General features: G+C 44.7%; 2 protein-coding genes across 4 annotated transcripts in view; one reads left to right on the plus strand and one right to left on the minus strand.

Annotated features, from left to right (window-relative positions):
* Window positions 1–7,626, plus strand: part of daw1 (dynein assembly factor with WDR repeat domains 1) — a 92,150-nt gene extending 84,524 nt beyond the window's left edge. The window contains exons 12-13 of the mRNA XM_070882507.1: window positions 3,429–3,591; window positions 7,038–7,626. Coding sequence (XP_070738608.1) covers window positions 3,429–3,591; window positions 7,038–7,072 — 198 coding nt within the window. The 3' untranslated portion in view covers window positions 7,073–7,626. The remainder of the gene's footprint in view (window positions 1–3,428; window positions 3,592–7,037) is intronic.
* Window positions 7,627–8,778: 1,152 nt separating this feature from the next.
* sphkap (SPHK1 interactor, AKAP domain containing) overlaps window positions 8,779–18,300 on the minus strand; it is a 447,045-nt gene continuing 437,523 nt past the window's right edge. For all 3 annotated transcript variants that reach the window (XM_070883916.1, XM_070883917.1, XM_070883915.1), the window contains 3 exons: window positions 17,565–17,617; window positions 17,284–17,468; window positions 8,779–10,504 (listed from right to left, as the gene is read on the minus strand). In XM_070883916.1, coding sequence (XP_070740017.1) covers window positions 10,358–10,504; window positions 17,284–17,468; window positions 17,565–17,617 — 385 coding nt within the window. In that variant the 3' untranslated portion in view covers window positions 8,779–10,357. The remainder of the gene's footprint in view (window positions 10,505–17,283; window positions 17,469–17,564; window positions 17,618–18,300) is intronic.

The following is an 18,300-nucleotide window of genomic DNA, read 5'->3' on the forward strand; positions in this document are numbered from 1 at the left end:
ATTCACTAGGCTGATTCCGGAGATGAGGAGGTTACCTTATGATGATAGATTGAGTAGACTGGGTCTTTACTCGTTGGAGTTCAGAAGGATGAGAGGTGATCTTATAGAAACATTTAAAATAATGAAAGGAATAGACAAGATAGAGGCAGAGAGGCTGTTTCCATTGGTCGGGGAGACGAGAACTAGAGGCCACAGCCTCAAAATACGGGGGAGCCAATTTAAAACCGAGTTGAGAAGGAATTTCTTCTCCCAGAGGGTTGTGAATCTGCGGAATTCTCTGCCCAAGGAAGCAGTTGAGGCTAGCTCATTGAATGTATTCAAATCACAGATAGATAGATTTTTAACCAATAAGGGAATTAAGGGTTACGGGGAGCGGGCGGGTAAGTGGAGCTGAGTCCACGGCCAGATCAGCCATGATCTTTTTGAATGGCGGAGCAGGCTTGAGGGGCTAGATGGCCTACTCCGTTCCTAATCCTTATGTTCTTACTGACCAGGGGCAGACGGATGGTCAACCTGACCGAAATTGCCCCTGGGCCAGAATGGCAGGAACAGGTTACCGCACTGCCCGTTTTCCCTCCACATTGGGCACGCGCCGACCCCTTACTGACCCCCATTCTGAACCCCGCGCAGAATTGCCCTGCAGGAACGGCGCCACCACCAGTCGGTGCTACTGACAGCTTTCCCCAGTGGGGAGCTGTCTGTGGCTGGGCGATGCATCTGCCCTTAAAGGGGAGGTCATGCTGCAGCAACTCCATGTTATAATTTATTGTCGGCCGACACCCTGTTGGGTGCCAGGCCGTTGGCCTGGCCAAAATCCTCCCTGGTGGCCTAGTGGCAGCAGAGTTCACAGCGGCCCTCCCCTTTAACTGAAGGGGTGGGATGTTGTGATGCGTCGCACGACGCGGTACATCCGTGTCACGCTGACGTCATCAGCTCTTGGAGTGATGGCCGTTCCGACCCACCCGCACTTCCACCCCCGCCGATGACAGCAACACCGCTCCGACCGGAAAAATCAAACAAACAGACCTGAAAATCGCCAGATTCTCTGCTCCAATCCAATGTTTAATAACTGTAGGTACGCCCCGTTTGGGGCAGATGGCGATTTTGGCCCCCCTGTCTTTTGTACACTCGTGATGACTCTGGACCTACCTCTGTAATCTACATTGGCAGAGTGACTTTGGAGGGGCCTAAAAACATGGGGTGGAAATTTTAACGCTCAAAAACAGGTTGGTTTGGTTTGGGTGAGAGGGTAAAATGTTAAGAATCTGAAATGTTAGGAATTCAACCTCCCTCGAACCCGCCCACTTCCGTTTTAATGAGGGGCGGGCAACCAATCTGCACTCTGCACTCTGCACATTGAAATCCTTTAAGGAGGCAGCATGCTTCCATTTTTTACAAGGTTTCTATTTTTAACCCATGTTGGCCGGGTTTTCTTGGGCTCAGGAAACCCGAAGGTAAAAGGAGGCAAGATGGGCTGGATCAGGAAAGTGCTTTTACAGGAGTGCTTGTGGGCCAGGCGGAGCAGACCCAACAAGTAACCTGTAACCCTCCCTGCCCCGGGATCTCCGACCTGACCTGAATCCCCGCGATGTCTGACCATTTTCCCCCCTGCCCCTCCCGGGATCGTCCCCCACCCTCCTCAACCAAGCTCCACATCACCCGCGACCCCGCAGCCCCTGGTGATCTCTACCCCCAACAACTGAAACTTATCTGATCCTGGGCCTTCCTCGCACGACAAGCAGCCAAGCAGCACTTCTGGGTTTCCTTACCATAAATCCTCCCTTCCTCCTCCTCTTCCCCCCCACCCCCCCCCCGCCCCTTGCCATTCCAGTGAATATAGAGGCCATGGCTTCAGTCTTTCTGAAGGTACAAAGATCAAAACTATTTTGAGCAAAATAAACTACAAAAATACCTGAGGAATGCCTTCCACAAAAGGTATTTTCTTGCCCGTTATATATTTAAAAAAATTTTTTTAAAATGACCATATATTAATAATGAACGTCATATCATGCATTTATTTCAAAATTTGCTACAAGGACAATTGTGTTAGTTCTGTGCTTTATGTGGTGTTGAAGACTACAACCACTGTAAAGCTCTTCCCACTTCATTCAGATTCAGCTGTCATTAACCTGATTTTCTAACAAGCAATATAGCAAGAACAAGGCCAGCAAAATTTTATAAACAAAAATCTAAGACTAGATTTCATGGAAATTGAATCTGATTCCAAACAAAAGTAATATAGAAAGAATTTCAGCAATCACATTGCTCGAAACCGGTGGGTGTGATGTCAGAGCTGGTGGGCAGGAGTGGAAATTAGGTAAGGAGCCAGAGGACACTGGGGAACCAAAGGAAATGGTCCCTGACAGGAGGTTGGTGCTGAAGGGGTCGGTTTGACATCACCTGATAAACGAGCAGCTAGCAGTTGAAAATCAGGGGGAGAGGGTACCTCCAGTGTTAAATTGACACCCAAGGGTTGCCTGATGCAATTTTCAGGCAGGCTTGTAAATGGGCGGGTAACCCACCTGCCTAAATCAGGCAGGAGGCTGCTTAAATATGCAAATTGTCGCCCTCCATCAGTTGTCGGACTCCAAATGCAATTTTCAGGTACAAAGGAGCAGAGACCACTGGAGGCCACTCTGAAAACAACCCTGGAAATGTTTGATTTTTTTTGGTGGAGCCAGGAGGAACAGGAGTGCAGGCCCATTCAATGCCCCCACCAAGATTACTTCCATCCCCCACAACTGGCTGGCTCAGTGTGGGAGCCAGCCAATTTCCCACCCTCCTGCTAGCTGCTCATTTATCAAGTGATGTCAAACCGTCTTCAGCACCTCCCGTCAGGGACCATTTCCTTGGATCCCGTGTCCTCCGGCGCCTTACCTAATTTCCACTCTCGCCCACCAGCTCTGACATCCGACCTGCCGGTTTTGGGCATTTTCCACCTGCAGCTCGCTGGCAGCAGTTGAATGAAGCCAGAACAGAAAATGTGTTTTTCTTCCTGACACCAGCATCGGACGGGCGGTGCTATCGCTCTACTAACATCATTCCAGGTTCAAGTGCAAGTCAAAGATCGGCCCCTTTATACTTAGTCAATTTGGTTTCCCCAAACAGAGAAATGCAGTGCTGCTTGACAGGAAATGGCCAGCACTATTGGGTGGTCATCCCAGATGGATATATAATGAGATGAAGAGAAACCGGCTGTTACTTTAAACATGTGGCATATACAGGAATATCTTTATGAGGAACGAAGGCTGCTCCAACAAACCCACAATGCATCATGGGCGACCAACGCATGTGTGATTTTGAAAATCATATTTAGTGCTGGCGAAGTTTGCATTTTAACTAGAAAAATAATGTAGCGTCTGATTAGGCAGCATGAGTAGTTCTGGTGATGTTAATGCAGCATTCTAATGTTACAATGCTTTTGTCAGATTTGTTTCAATCCTCAGGGCAGTCGTATTCTGACCGGCAGTTCTGATAAAACGTCCAGGCTTTGGGATCCTCGCACAGGCCAATGCCTCCAAGTGCTCGAAGGCCATACCGATGAAATTTTCTCATGTGCTTTTAACTATGAAGGAAATGCCATCATCACAGGTACTGTATGAAGTGAGACTTGAAGAATATTAATATAATTATTTTTCTGCCTGGCAGAGTAGTGGAAGCAGATTCAACAGTAATTTTCAAAAGAGAAATGGATATATACTTGAAAAAGAAAAAAAAACTTGCAGGGCTATGGAAAAAGAGCAGGGGAGTGGGGCTAATTGATTAGCTCTTTCAAAGAGCTGGCACAGGCACTAATAGGCCAACTGGCCTCCTTCTGTGCTGTATGTTTCTATGATTTTTTTTTCTTTTCTCCCCTCCTTGCACCCCTAGAAAGCACAACAAAATTCTTTCCTAATTAGCAGTCGAGGAACATTCAGTCTGTACTGACCCACCTGGAAGTGAACTTGATTAATATTGGAAAGGCTAATCGTTTAAATGGGACAGTTTAGACAAGCAAATAATTTTATCCTATATTAGATTACATCCTTCAATTACTCCCTGATGTATATATGTTTTTAAATAGTGTGCCTTGTTGGTGTAACTTTTAGTTCTTATTTTTCTTGATTGAGGTGTCACTAAGCCCACTCCAAGTCTGTTCACTGGAGGCTACTGAACTTGTATGTGAAGTCATTACATAGAAACATAGAAAATAGGTGCAGGAGCAGGCCATTCAGCCCTTCTAGCCTGCACCGCCATTCAATGAGTTCATGGCTGAACATCAAACTTCAGTACCCTCTTCCTACTTTCTCGCCATAACCCTTGATCCCCCGAGTAGTAAGGACTTCATCTAACTCCCTTTTGAATATATTTAGTGAATTGGCCTCAACTACTTTCTGTGGTAGAGAATTCCACAGGTTCACCACTCTCTGGGTGAAGAAGTTTCTCCTCATCTCGGTCCTAAATGGCTTACCCCTTATCCTCAGACTGTGACCCCTGATTCTGGACTTCCCCAACATTGGGAACATTCTTCCTGCATCCAACCTGTCTAAACCCGTCAGAATTTTAAACGTTTCCATGAGGTCCCCTCTCATTCTTCTGAACTCCAGTGAATACAAGCCCAGTTGATCCAGTCTTTCTTGATAGGTCAGTCCCACCATCCCGGGAATCAGTCTGGTGAATCTTCGCTGCACTCCCTCAATAGCAAGAATGTCCTTCCTCAAGTTAGGAGACCAAAACTGGACATAATACTCCAGGTGTGGCCTCACGAAGGCCCTGTACAACTGTAGCAACACTTCCCTGCCCCTGTATTCAAATCCCCTCGCTATGAAGGCCAACATGCCATTTGCTTTCTTAACCGCCTGCTGTACCTGCATGCTAACCTTCAATGACTGATGTACCATGACACCCAGGTCTCGTTGCACCTTCCCTTTTCCTAATCTGTCACCATTCAGATAATAGTCTGTCTCTCTGTTTTTACCACCAAAGTGGATAACCTCACATTTATCCACATTATACTTCATCTGCCATGCATTTGCCCACTCACCTAACCTATCCAAGTCACTCTGCAGCCTAATAGCATCCTCCTCGCAGCTCACACTGCCACCCAACTTAGTGTCATCCGCAAATTTGGAGATACTGCATTTAATCCCCTCGTCTAAATCATTAATGTACAATGTAAACAGCTGGGGCCCCAGCACAGAACCTTGCGGCACCCCACTAGTCACTGCCTGCCATTCTGAAAAGTACCCGTTTACTCCTACTCTTTGCTTCCTGTCTGACAACCAGTTCTCAATCCACGTCAGCACACTACCCCCAATCCCATGTGCTTTAACTTTGCACATTAATCTCTTGTGTGGAACCTTGTCGAAAGCCTTCTGAAAGTCCAAATATACCACATTAACTGGTTCTCCTTTGTCCACTTTACTGGAAACATCCTCAAAAAATTCCAGAAGATTTGTCAAGCATGATTTCCCTTTCACAAATCCATGCTGACTTGGACCTATCATGTCACCATTTTCCAGATGCACTGCTATGACATCCTTAATAATTGATTCCATCATTTTACCCACTACTGAGGTCAGGCTGACGGTCTATAATTCCCTGTTTTCTCTCTCCCTCCTTTTTTTAAAAAGTGGGGTTACATTGGCTACCCTCCACTCCATAGGAACTGATCCAGAGTCAATGGAATGTTGGAAAATGACTGTCAATGCATCCACTATTTCCAAGGCCACCTCCTTAAGTACTCTGGGATGCAGTCCATCAGGCCCTGGGGATTTATCGGCCTTCAATCCCATCAATTTTCCCAACACAATTTCCCGACTAATAAAGATTTCCCTCAGTTCCCCCTCCTTACTAGACCCTCTGACCCCTTTTATATCCGGAAGGTTGTTTGTATCCTCCTTAGTGAATACCGAACCAAAGTACTTGTTCAATTGGTCTGCCATTTCTTTGTTCCCCGTTATGACTTCCCCTGATTCTGACTGCAGGGGACCTACGTTTGTCTTTACTAACCTTTTTCTCTTTACATACCTATAGAAACTTTTGCAATCCGCCTTAATGTTCCCTGCAAGCTTCTTCTCGTACTCCATTTTCCCTGCCCTAATCAAACCCTTTGTCCTCCTCTGCTGAGTTCTAAATTTCTCCCAGTCCCCAGGTTCGCTGCTATTTCTGGCCAATTTGTATGCCACTTCCTTGGCTTTAATACTATCCCTGATTTCCCTTGATAGCCACGGTTGAGCCACCTTCCCTTTTTTATTTTTACGCCAGACAGGAATGTACAATTGTTGTAATTCATCCATGCGGTCTCTAAATGTCTGCCATTGCCCATCCACAGTCAACTCCCTAAGTATCATTCGCCAATCTATCCTAGCCAATTCACGCCTCATACCTTCAAAGTTACCCTTCTTTAAGTTCTGGACCATGGTCTCTGAATTTACTGTTTCATTCTCCATCCTAATGCAGAATTCCACCATATTATGGTCACTCTTCCCCAAGGGGCCTCGCACAATGAGATTGCTAATTAATCCTCTCTCATTACACAACACCCAGTCTAAGATGGCCTCCCCCCTAGTTGGTTCCTCAACATATTGGTCTAGAAAACCATCCCTTATGCACTCCAGGAAATCCTCCTCCACCGTATTGCTTCCAGTTTGGCTAGCCCAATCTATGTGCATATTAAAGTCACCCATTATAACTGCTACACCTTTATTGCATGCACCCCTAATTTCCTGTTTGATGCCCTCCCCAACATCCCTATTACTGTTTAGAGGTCTGTACACAACTCCTACTAACGTTTTTTGCCCTTTGATGTTCTGCAGCTCTACCCATATAGATTCCACATCATCCAAGCTAATGTCTTTCCTAACTATTGCATTAATCTCCTCTTTAACCAGCACTGCAGGTTCAGAAATAAATTTGATGTCCAGTATTAATTCTAAAATGTTGGCGATCTTTGGCTTATTTCTTTGTTATTCATTCATGGGATGTGGGCATCGCTGGCAAGGCTAGCATTTATTTGAAGTAAGAAAAATGAAATTTACTTTTTTATTATAATACAGGAAGCAAGGATAACACTTGCAGGATATGGCGCTGAATGAAGATGGAGTTATTAAAGCTAACTTAGTAAATTCATACCGATAAACCTCTAGAATAAAAATGCTGTAATGTTGTCCTAGAAGTGAGAGTCTATACTGTTTCAGACATTCATCGTCTCAAAGAAGGACTTGTGAAGAATTCTAAGCAGCATGTTCAGTATTTTAATTGTGAACAGAAACATTTTATTGCAAACTCGTGGCAAATAAGATAGTTCAGCTCATCATAGAATTATCTTAAACAAAGCGTGAGCTGCACCTCTGACTGCAACAAAGCTTCTATAAGACCAGAGCAAGATTTTATTCTTTCTAACAAGAGGTTTGTTACAATAAGTTTAATTTTTAATGTGATTCATGATACACTACCAAGTTTTAACTGTTCTGATGTTTGCAAATATTTAAAAAACTGTATTTGATGGTGTTTGATCATCGTGAGTTGTTGCATCTAAGTCAAATGCTTTTATAAAGTACCACAATTATACTGAAATATTCTGTCATACAAGCTGACCACCTAAACCTTCTTCACTTTGTTTACAAAATAAATGTTTGGTCTGTTTCCAGGAGTTCTTCATTTAAATGTGTTGCTGTCTTCATTAATCCTATGCACAACGGTATCCAACGCTAATTAGAAAGCAGTTACTACTGAGGTTCAGTTTTTATGAATACGTGCTCCAGCAGGAGACCTTGCTTGCCAGTAGTGCAAATTAAGAAATCGCAGGCTTTTCCCCATGATTTTCCATGCATTAAAATGAAGGAATGGAAAATCACAGAGGTCATTTGCGATTTCCCAATATGCATTGCCACGAACCGGGGGTCCCTGCTGGGAGTGTGCATTTATAATATCAGCCCTCTAATGTTCTGCAAATAAAGAAGAACCAGGTAATGTGCTCAAGTTGAAGACGAACTTTATCCCTCATACCTGCAGGATACATTGTGTAGTGAACAACTAAACTTTGACCTTTTTGGTGTTGCACATTCAATTTTCAGCAATTAGAAAGGTATATAGTTTTTTTTCTTGTGTGCTTATTATGATGAGCAAATGAGTAACACCTGTGTAGGGAAGGAACTTTAAAGGGAGGTACATTTACTTTGTCATTTGCAAAGAAGCTATAGCTATACTTTATTGTTTGCAATGCTTTTCTACATCACACAAAACTCTACATAGAGAAAATAATAAGCAGTCACTTCATGTGCTTTCCTTTACTGAAACGTGTCTGATTTGGATCAGTAAGCAAAAGAAATGACTTGAGCCTCCAGGTTTATATTTTTTTCAGGCTAGGTTCCACCAAAACATTCAGTACCCACTTGCAATGGATACTGGTACCAATCAAGTGTACGAACAATTTTCCTTACAACTCAAATCTGAACCTCCTGAAAATGGCCGAGACCAGGCAGGAGTGCCATGGAATTTCAGTCCCAGAAACTTAAAAGCCGAGTCAACTGAGGAAGAAAACTGACGTAATGCTTGATGGTCATGGTGTTGATGCTAAACTCATCAGTTACATGACAGTTACCAGAATTTTAATATAAAGGTAAAATTAATATTTTATTCTTTGTGAGGCAGACTATTCAAAACACTAGTTAGTAATGGTCTGCCTTCCCCTACTAAAGTGAACAATAAGTCAAATGTTTTCAACACAGAGGTTGGGGGGAGGGGAGAAGGAGAGGAGGAAGGGTTATGCAATTCAGAGGAACAAAACCAGTCATGACACTTTTACTCAGTATTTATTGTAAGTCATATCCACGATGAGTCCAGTTTCATTGAATAACATGAAGAATATGGATGTATGTCATGCGAAGTTCTTACAGTAATCCAGAAAGTATTGTCACACTAATTTACATGGTAAAGCACTAAAACCTAAACAAGACTTCAGTGGGATTTTGAGGTGCACATTTTCTATTCTACTTCACCGTTTTGGTATGGTACTGTAAATAAATTGTAAAAAAAATGTAACTTGACTAAATCTAGCAAAGTAACTGGATTATGAAGTATTACAAATGAACCCATACTTCTCGTACAAAATCCAAATTCCTTTTGACCCCGAGTATTTGTTTTTAATGACATACTGTAGATTTTAGCCTTCGTTGTAGCTTGTCCCAAACTTCCCTCTGATCTCCAAGATTTGTGCTTTGATATTGATCTTTTAAAGGAACAGCATTGTTTTGAAAATAAACAAATAATCAGGCCAAATGGAAATTGCACAAGGCAAATCTTCTATTTATCCCCCAACCTTGTCACTGACAAAACCTGCTGTTACTTTCCTTTCAATTGTCATATTGTACAGTTTTAAACATGTGACTGACAAAAATAAAGATAGATCTCTAGAATGCCAATGTTTTAATCACAGTGTGCAGTTTCCAGCTGGAATGATTCTCATTTATTTGTTTGTGTTGCCAGACAATACGGCCCCTGTAACACGAGCTGGCTGGAACTCGGAGCAGAGTTATAACTGTGATTGGCAGCATTTGGCAAAGGTTTTGGTTTGGATAGACAGCATTTTTCGGTGTTGCATTCTAATGTTTGACTTAATATTGTATGACTATTTCAACAGAGTAAGCAGTATCAGTACATTAAAATCATTGTTGCAGTTATGGTTGTCTGGATCTATACACTAACTTAAAGTTTGGTTGTATAGATATACATGCTCACTGTACATACATTATACTGTTTTAATAAGATGATTGCAAAAATATTTTTTACAAACGCTATCCAAATCTGCTCTAACTACATGCCACACAAATATACATGTACAGTACACACTTGTTAAAAGTTGACGGTTTGTTGCTGTCTGATGCTATATGGCTTGTGTAGGTCAGTGTCAGCTTCTTCACATGTACAGTACACATCAGGTAAAAGGCAACAACTTATCCAGCTTTGTACTGTGTAGCTTGTTTACATCTGTGTCAGCTCTTATACATGTACACTGCAAAATGAGTACATTGTATGCCCACTATAATAGTGGAGCTGTTTTGGTAATGAGAGAGCATATTTATCCACGTATAATCATAGATAGCTACGTCAACTCTGCAAATAGCACACAGTAGAAACTGTCTTGGGTATAAATAGCAAATTGCTCTTGTTTGACATACATACAATTGCTAGCTTTCACATGTTGTGTACAATACCACTTGGTTTGCCCCATGTGTACATGATATATGATTAGTCACTTCAAGCAGAACACAAGCTGGCTTTAAAATAGTCAAACAAACCAATTCCAAATGTCAAACAGTCTCAATTATACCTTTTTACCTACATAGTCAACATTGCAAATTAATCTTTGGCAAATTTAGCCAAATTCAAGGAGCCAATCAAACAGACTGCTTGTTGGAAGCCTTTCTCCCTCCTCTTGTAATTTACAGTACTGCAGGATTGCGAGAAACAGATCTTTGAGCTTCCAGGCTTTCTGGTGAGCAGAGCGGACAACATCTAAAAACTGAATCCAAACAAAGAAATTTGTTATTGCACAACAGAGTGTTTTGCCTTGACACGTCGTACTGCAAAGAGAAAGAAAACTGTCTGTCTACAGAATTCACCATCAATTTGTACACAGCAAAGTCCCACAAACAACAATAAGATAAATCACCAGATAATGGCATGGAATTTCCTTGGAATTTACATGTGCAAGTACAAAGTTATTCCAATTTTCATCATTTTGAAAAAAGCAACAAAATTTGGGTGGTGAGTCATTCACACCTGTTTTTAGGCTACTCCCAGATTTCCTCAATCTTTGGTGCTGATTTAGTGAAACTGCCACTGAAACCCTACCAGAAACCAAAACTGAAAACTGATTTTAAAGATCTCTAACATTACTGCATTTCCCCAACAAAACAGATATATGGGGCCCAAGTTTCCACACGATAAAAAACGGGCGCCCCTCCGAGCTGGGCGCCCGTTTTTCGCGCCGAAAACGGCGCCGGAAAAAATACTCGCGATTCTGGAGCGCCCTGCAGCTCCTTGTCTGTTTGGCGCGGCGCCCAGGGGGGCGGAGCCTACACTCGCGCCGATTTTGTAAGTGGGAGGGGGCGGGTACCATTTAAATTAGTTTTTTTCCTGCCGGCAACGCTGCGCGTGCGCGTTGGAGTGTTCACGCACGCGCAGTGTGAAGGAAACATTGGCACTCGGCCATTTTTGTAGTTCTTTGTAGCTGTTTAATTTTTGAATATTTTTTAATAAAAGCACATTGCCATCAGCTGCAGGAAGCCTCAGAAAGTTGAGGCAGACGTTTCCCTCCTCCCCCCCCCGCTCCCGCGGGATCGAACGGCTTCCTCCTCCCTCCCCCCCCCGCTCCCGCGGGATCGAACGGCTTCCTCCTCCCTCCCCGCCCCCTCCGCGGGATCGAACGGCTTCCTCCTCCCTCCCCCCCCCCCCCGCGGGATCGAACGGCTTCCTCCTCCCTCCCCCCCCCCCCCCCGCGGGATCGAACGGCTTCCTCCCTCCCTCCCCCCCCCCCCCCCCGCGGGATCGAACGGCTTCCTCCCCCCCCCCCTCCCCCCCCCCGCGGGATCGAACGGCTTCCTCCTCCCCCCCCCCCCCCCCCCGCGGGATCGAACGGCTTCCTCCTCCCCCCCCCCCCCCCCCCGCGGGATCGAACGGCTTCCTCCTCCCCCCCCCCCCCCCCCCCGCGGGATCGAACGGCTTCCTCCTCCCCCCCCCCCCCCCCGCGGGATCGAACGGCTTCCTCCCCCCCCCCGCGGGATCGAACGGCTTCCTCCCCCCCCCTCCCCCCCCCCGCGGGATCGAACGGCTTCCTCCCCCCCCCCCTCCCCCCCCCCGCGGGATCGAACGGATTCCTCCCCCCCTCCCCCCCCTCCCCCCCCACGGGATCGAACGGCTTCCTCCCCCCCCTCCCCCCCCCCCGCGGGATCGAACGGCTTCCTCCCCCCCCCCGCGGGATCGAACGGCTTCCTCCCCCCCCCTCCCCCCCCCCGCGGGATCGAACGGCTTCCTCCCCCCCCCCCTCCCCCCCCCCGCGGGATCGAACGGATTCCTCCCCCCCTCCCCCCCTCCCCCCCCACGGGATCGAACGGCTTCCTCCCCCCCCTCCCCCCCCCCCGCGGGATCGAACGGCTTCCTCCCCCCCCCCGCGGGATCGAACGGCTTCCTCCCCCCCCCCCCCCCCCCGCGGGATCGAACGGACGCCTCAACTTGTGAGGCTTCCTGCAGAATTCTCCCTGGGTGAAGCACTTTCACACAGGTAGGAAGATGGTTTATTTAATCTTTTCTTTGCTTATAAATTTTTATTCAGGTTGGATTTATTTGTAGAAGTATAAATAAGGATTTATTACAGAATTTAATGACTTCCCTTCCCCCCCCCCCCCACCTTGTTCTGGACTCCTAATTTGTAACCTGCGCCTGATTTTTTAATGTGTCGAACAGGTTTTTTCAGTTCTACAAAAATCTTCACTTGCTCCATTCTAAGTTAGTTTGGAGTACGTTTTCACTGTGGAAACTTTCAAATCAGGCGTCAGTGGCCGGACACGCCCCCTTTTGAAGAAAAAATTCTGTTCCAAAGTGAAACTGTTCTAACTGACTAGAACTGCAGAAAAAAAAATGTGGAGAATTGCGATTTCTAAGATAGTCCGTTCTCCACCAGTTGCTCCTAAAAATCAGGCGCAAATCATGTGGAAACTTGGGCCCAAAGATCTGTGTCTGTGTTGCTCTGTGAGCCAAAGGCCAGGATTTCAACAACAAAGGCGAGTTCTATGCGGGCGGCATTGGTGCAGCGTGGGAAACCTGCTCCGAAGTCCAGCCTGCCCTCTCCCTTCAGTCTTGCATGGCTGGGGCTTGTTGAGCCCGCCCTGTGGGTTTCCCGACCAATTAACTGGAAGAGGATCTGATGACGCGTCATCAGCCGGTTTCCTAAAAGGAACCATTCCCAACTTTTTTTTTGACAAGTTCTTCTGTCAGTGTTTTGCAGCATTGAGCTACTGCAAACACTGTACAAAGGTGCATGGCTGCACCCAGGCTCTCCCATGACTCCCTCCAGATGGTTATGGAGTGAATAACAGCATTAAGGGAGGTTCTCTTCCATTCCAATGGATGGATGAGACCTCACCAGGAGACCAACGCAGCCTGGTTGCACGTTGCACAGGAGGGCACAAGCAGGGATGTGGTCAGGAGGACCAGGCTGCAGTGGCACAAACCTTTCAATGATCTCAGTAGATCACGAAACTTTACTGCAAAGCCACACTCAACATCGTCCTGCTGTTCCACTCATCACATCCCCATCACTCTGCCTTCGCTATTCTACCCCTGCACATTCTTACACCACCTTACCTTGCACCTCCACTCATCCCCCTATCTACATTATCAGTTCCCCATTTCACTAGCCACCCTCATCCTTGTCCAATCCTACCAACTAACATCACACAAAGGTAAGCACTTGAGTCCTTTACCCTATGTTTATGTAAAGTTAATGCTGATGTGTTGTCAAACATTAAAATCTTTATTTTCAGCACTTTGCGTTTTTAGGTAGATTTGTGGGCACCTTTGGAAGTGGCTTAGTGAGTTGTAGTGAATGGTGAGACAAAAGGCTACCTCCCACAATGGTGACGAGTGTGAAAGGAATGGGTTGGACATTGCAGGGATGTTTTATGGAGCTGGTGTGAGCTGGTGCATCATGTGCCAGTCAGGGTGTAGTAAATGTGGCCATGGTTAGGACATCACTGGCCTCCCGGGCAGCAATGTGGTTGGGTGCTGACGCCCTGTGTACTGTGCAGCATCAGGTGATTGCGGAGAAGGTTGGTGGTGTTGCTCGCGATGTTGGTCTGTTTAATGTTGTTTGTGTTGGGGCTGATCGTGGTGAGATTCTAAGGACCAAGGTGAGATTTTTTTTCAAGGGCACAGATGCTGCTGGAATAGATGGCAGGTGATGTTGAAATGACAGAAGCGATCTGTCAGTGGTGAGAGAGGTTGCTCCAAGGAGGTGACTGTAAATAGAGAGTTCACTGTAAATGCTTTCAAAGTGTGTACAGCTCAAAAGTCTCTTTCAAAACCTGAAGGCTTCAGCTTCGGATATTGGAAAGTGAACAGCTGTGAAATGTTAGCATGTATACCACTTCTGCAGCTGTCAACAAGCCAAAGCATTGGAGAGTCACTGAGAGCCCGACTCCACTTACCTGGCGTGTTCTCTGAGGCATGGCAAACTTGACAAAAGGTTGGTAAAATTGTAAGTGCCTGCTTTTAAGTCTCTTAACTAGCATTTAAGTACCTTATAATGATTATTACCGGTCCTGCCGCTTGCTGTTAGGTCTGCTATCTGAACGCAGATCTGACAGATCAGAAACTCACACGGAGGCAGGTTCAGAATGGGATCCCGACCCGCTGTTAATCAGGGCCATTTTGACAGCGGGTTCACCTCCAAACTCGCACTCGTGGGGCTGGGAGGATTGCGGCCAATGTGTGGTGCACAAGAGTGACTTGGTGTAACACAAGCTCTGAAATCGCCTTCTCTGTGGTCATGAGGGAGAGATGTAGAGCAACGGTAAGGCACCTCACCCAGGGAGGGAAGGAAAATTTGATGATAAATCTCACTGCATGGTTCTAATGCATAGTTTGTCTTTCATTTTGTGAAAGCACAAGAAAATATGATGGAACAGAAAAGGCAAATATATATAAAAACAAACCCATTAAAGTCTAGTACCAGCCAAAATTCACGAAGTTTAGTTGAAACAATGTATCAAAGAAACAAGTTAGACAAATGGAATGAACTATGCGATTTTCCTATTGTGTTACACAAAAACCTTTTAGGCCCTACAAAGAACAAAATATTGGGTAATGTAATTGTATTTAGCATTCCAGTTGTCAGATTGGCTCAGTTGGTTGGGTTCCGCAGTATTTTGCTTTTGTATCAGTTGGTAGCAATCTTGTCTGAGTCAGAAAGTTGTAGATTCAAAATCCATTTCAGGACTTGAACACATAATCTACGTTGACACTTAAGTGCCGCAGTGAGGGACTGCTGCATTTTTGAAGGCCCTGTCTTTTGGATGAGATGTTAACTTAAGGCCCATCTACCTATCCAGATGATGTAAAAGATCCCATAGCGTTAGTTGAAGAAGAAGAATAGGGAGTTCTCGTGTTTGAGCCTACGTTGTTCGACAAAAATCTGATTAACCAGTCATTCATCTCGATCGCTGTTTGTGGGATCTTGTGTACAAAGTGGCTGCCACATTTGCCTACTTAACAAAAATAATTCACTGAGAAATGTTTTAGAACATCCTTAGGCTGTGAAAGACTCTATATAAAAGCAAATAGTTTATTTCTTAGTTACAGTCCTTGATACCATGGCTCCTGCCTGTTGGTCTTCCCTGACCATAATCATTTTCACATGACATTGAATAGGTACCTGTATCAACACAGTAAAATGCTTTCCAGTATATGAACAAGTCTATTTCAGGGTGCCTCTAATATCACATCACAGACCAGGGATTTTTTCCTTATTGAAAGCTCTTTTAAAATGAAAATAACCTATAGCCCCTGTAATCTTTGATTTGGTCTGTGATGCTTCTTTCACTTCAACATACAACCTGTGCTTTTTGGAAGATTTCTTTAGTGTACCTACTGATCCTTAGCACACCGGTAGTAGTCATTTTTCCAGCATTGTATATTACACTAATTCGGCGATAAATTACATTTCAGGAATGTGTTTACTGAGAAATATAGGTGAGGTCACAATTGACTTTCTGTCCAAAAACTACAGAGCTGATTTTCAGCCGAGTGCACCAATTTCCTGATATGCACCATTGGCAAGCAAACTCCCTGCTGGCAGTGCAAAGTCAGAAAAATGTCCCTTCCATCTCTGTACATAATCTAGATAATACAGATAATATGAACTGTAAAAAAATTACTTATCAGCTGCTAAAGCTTCTTAAATATTTAATTAACATTTCCTTAATATACTTCATTACCTAACTACAACATAAGGTTTGTGCTTCAATTTCCTGATTTTGCATATGAATAATGGACACATCGGAAAAGGTCCCATATGCTGGCAGAGACCTTTCACAGGATCACAGATGGATTCATAATCGAGTCCAATGTTCTGTCCTTGGCTACTGGCAGGTTTTAAATAGATTTAGGTGGAAGTGTACCATTCACAACCTCTTTGCCAAGGTTAGCTGATTTGCATAGCTTTCATGTGCAGATTTGGAGAGTTGCAGCGAGCACAATAGCAGAGGGAGTGGAAAATTGTAAATAAGTGAATTTTAATCGGAAGAGTCACAATACGGAGACAGAAATTCTGAAGGCCTTTCTAGAGGCACATCACGCATTACCAGTCTTTGCAAAGGCTAAAGAGGAAGGAAAATAACAAATGATAGGAAACCCAAGGTTCAAGCATGAGCCTGTAGGCAACTGACAGAACAGCCCATCACCTAACCCCCTGTTGAATGGCTACTGAAGTGGAGGTGGCCTTTGTTCCCTCTACCACTCCGCGGTTGAAATGAAAATCGGATGGAGTTTCTATACTAGGCAACCGATTCATGCCAGTTTTACGACTGGACAGAAAGTTGAAAATCTATCCCAATGTCTTGCACACTCAAAAGTCAGGAAATGCTGTGTAGGATAACCTCGCCCCGAAAAGAATTGTTAAAGAAGCACCTACCTATTTGAGATGAACATTTCCTATGCCACTTATGTCCCACACCTGCCTCAAAAATCCTTCATTGCAGTGCAAAGTGGGCAGAGTTCTATTACCAGCCCCCAATTTATATCACTGCAACAAGCAATGGGCAGTGTAAATTACGGTTATTATATCATATATAATTGAAGTTATTATATGACTTTCCATCAATTTGGGATTTCACTTCCTTACAATGTCTGTACCACTTTCTGAAGCCATATTGGCTGTCATTTACTATTATTTTAATACAGGCATTCTTCATTTTGTGTCTGATTATTGATTTACTTATTTTTCTGATTGTCGAGCTTAGTCTGTAGTTGACCGGTGTGGTTCTGTCACTTATCTTGAATACTGGAACTATATTTGTCTATTTACAGTCTGTCCTGTAGGGAGGGAGAGAACAATCAGAGGCCAAAACTAATCCATACTGCTGTCATACATCTAATGATAGCTGGATGTAAAGTGCTATTGAAAGATGTTTCGGAGTCAGTCACCTGCTCTGGAAATGATACGTGGTACAGGAAACATTTAAAGGGGAAGACAACAATAATAAAAAGTAGAGTAAGGGATAGTTGTAATGAAATGAAAACTACCTTTTGAATCCTCTTTTCCTGGGATTTTTTGAAGTAAATCACTGGAAAGCCAAGTTCAGAAGCCGCTATCCACTGCAAAATTGCTCTCAATTCAGAGTCAACGTATTCAGGGCTCAGGTCAAAATTCAGCAGAAGAAAGTCCCTATGGCAGCTGACTGTGCCCGTTGACAACTGAGATGTATTTTCTGCAAAAAGATTAATTTTATTTACAGGCATATGTGAAATGGTTGACAGTCAGAAAGTTATTGTTTTATTATCAAACACAAGTATTCTTATCTTACCATCCAAATTCTCCTGGTTATCTTTCACTCTCTCCTTTTCACTTATGATTTCACTAGTGAAAAAAAATCAACATGATTATTTCGAACACACTCCTAATTATCATTTAAAGTGATAGAGGCATGGTCTCTTTGTAGTTGCTTAATTTTTCTGTTTGAGTTTGAAGTTTGTAGCTTGCATTGCTATTTCCTTCTTATCAGCACTACTATGGCTGCTGAGCTTTGTAAAGCTGACATTTTAATACACTTCTGAGGAAGTGCTACAATGTTGGAGGTCTTGGTCGAAATTCAGGCAGGCCAGAAAGCTGAAAAATCAACGATTTCCGACCTGGTTTTTCCACCGGGAGCGTTGAGGCGGACTCTGTATCGATTTTTGGAACTTTTTTGCTGTCAGACCGCAAGTCGATCATAGTGGGGACGGAAGTGCGACGATAAGTCCTGCTGAGGGGCGGAAGTTGGGGTGGGATCGCGTCTCCGCCGCTGTCACTCAGCGTCAGAGCGGTGGTGACGTCACAGCGCGTGTGCCTTACCACGCGCTCTCCCCTCCATTAAAGGGGAGAGAATCGGGCATTTTTTAGCTTCGGCCACTGGGCCATCAGGGAGGGTTACGGCCGGGCCGACAGCCTGGCACCCAAGAGGGAGGGCCGACAGCCTGGCACTCAAGAGGGAGTGCCAGGCTGCCTGTTAGTGGCCCGGCTGAACCCGTGGGCAATATTTTGCTGGCCGACCGGGAAGTTGG

Source organism: Pristiophorus japonicus, chromosome 6 (genome assembly GCF_044704955.1).
Source record: "Pristiophorus japonicus isolate sPriJap1 chromosome 6, sPriJap1.hap1, whole genome shotgun sequence".
Classification (NCBI taxonomy): domain Eukaryota; kingdom Metazoa; phylum Chordata; class Chondrichthyes; family Pristiophoridae; genus Pristiophorus; species Pristiophorus japonicus.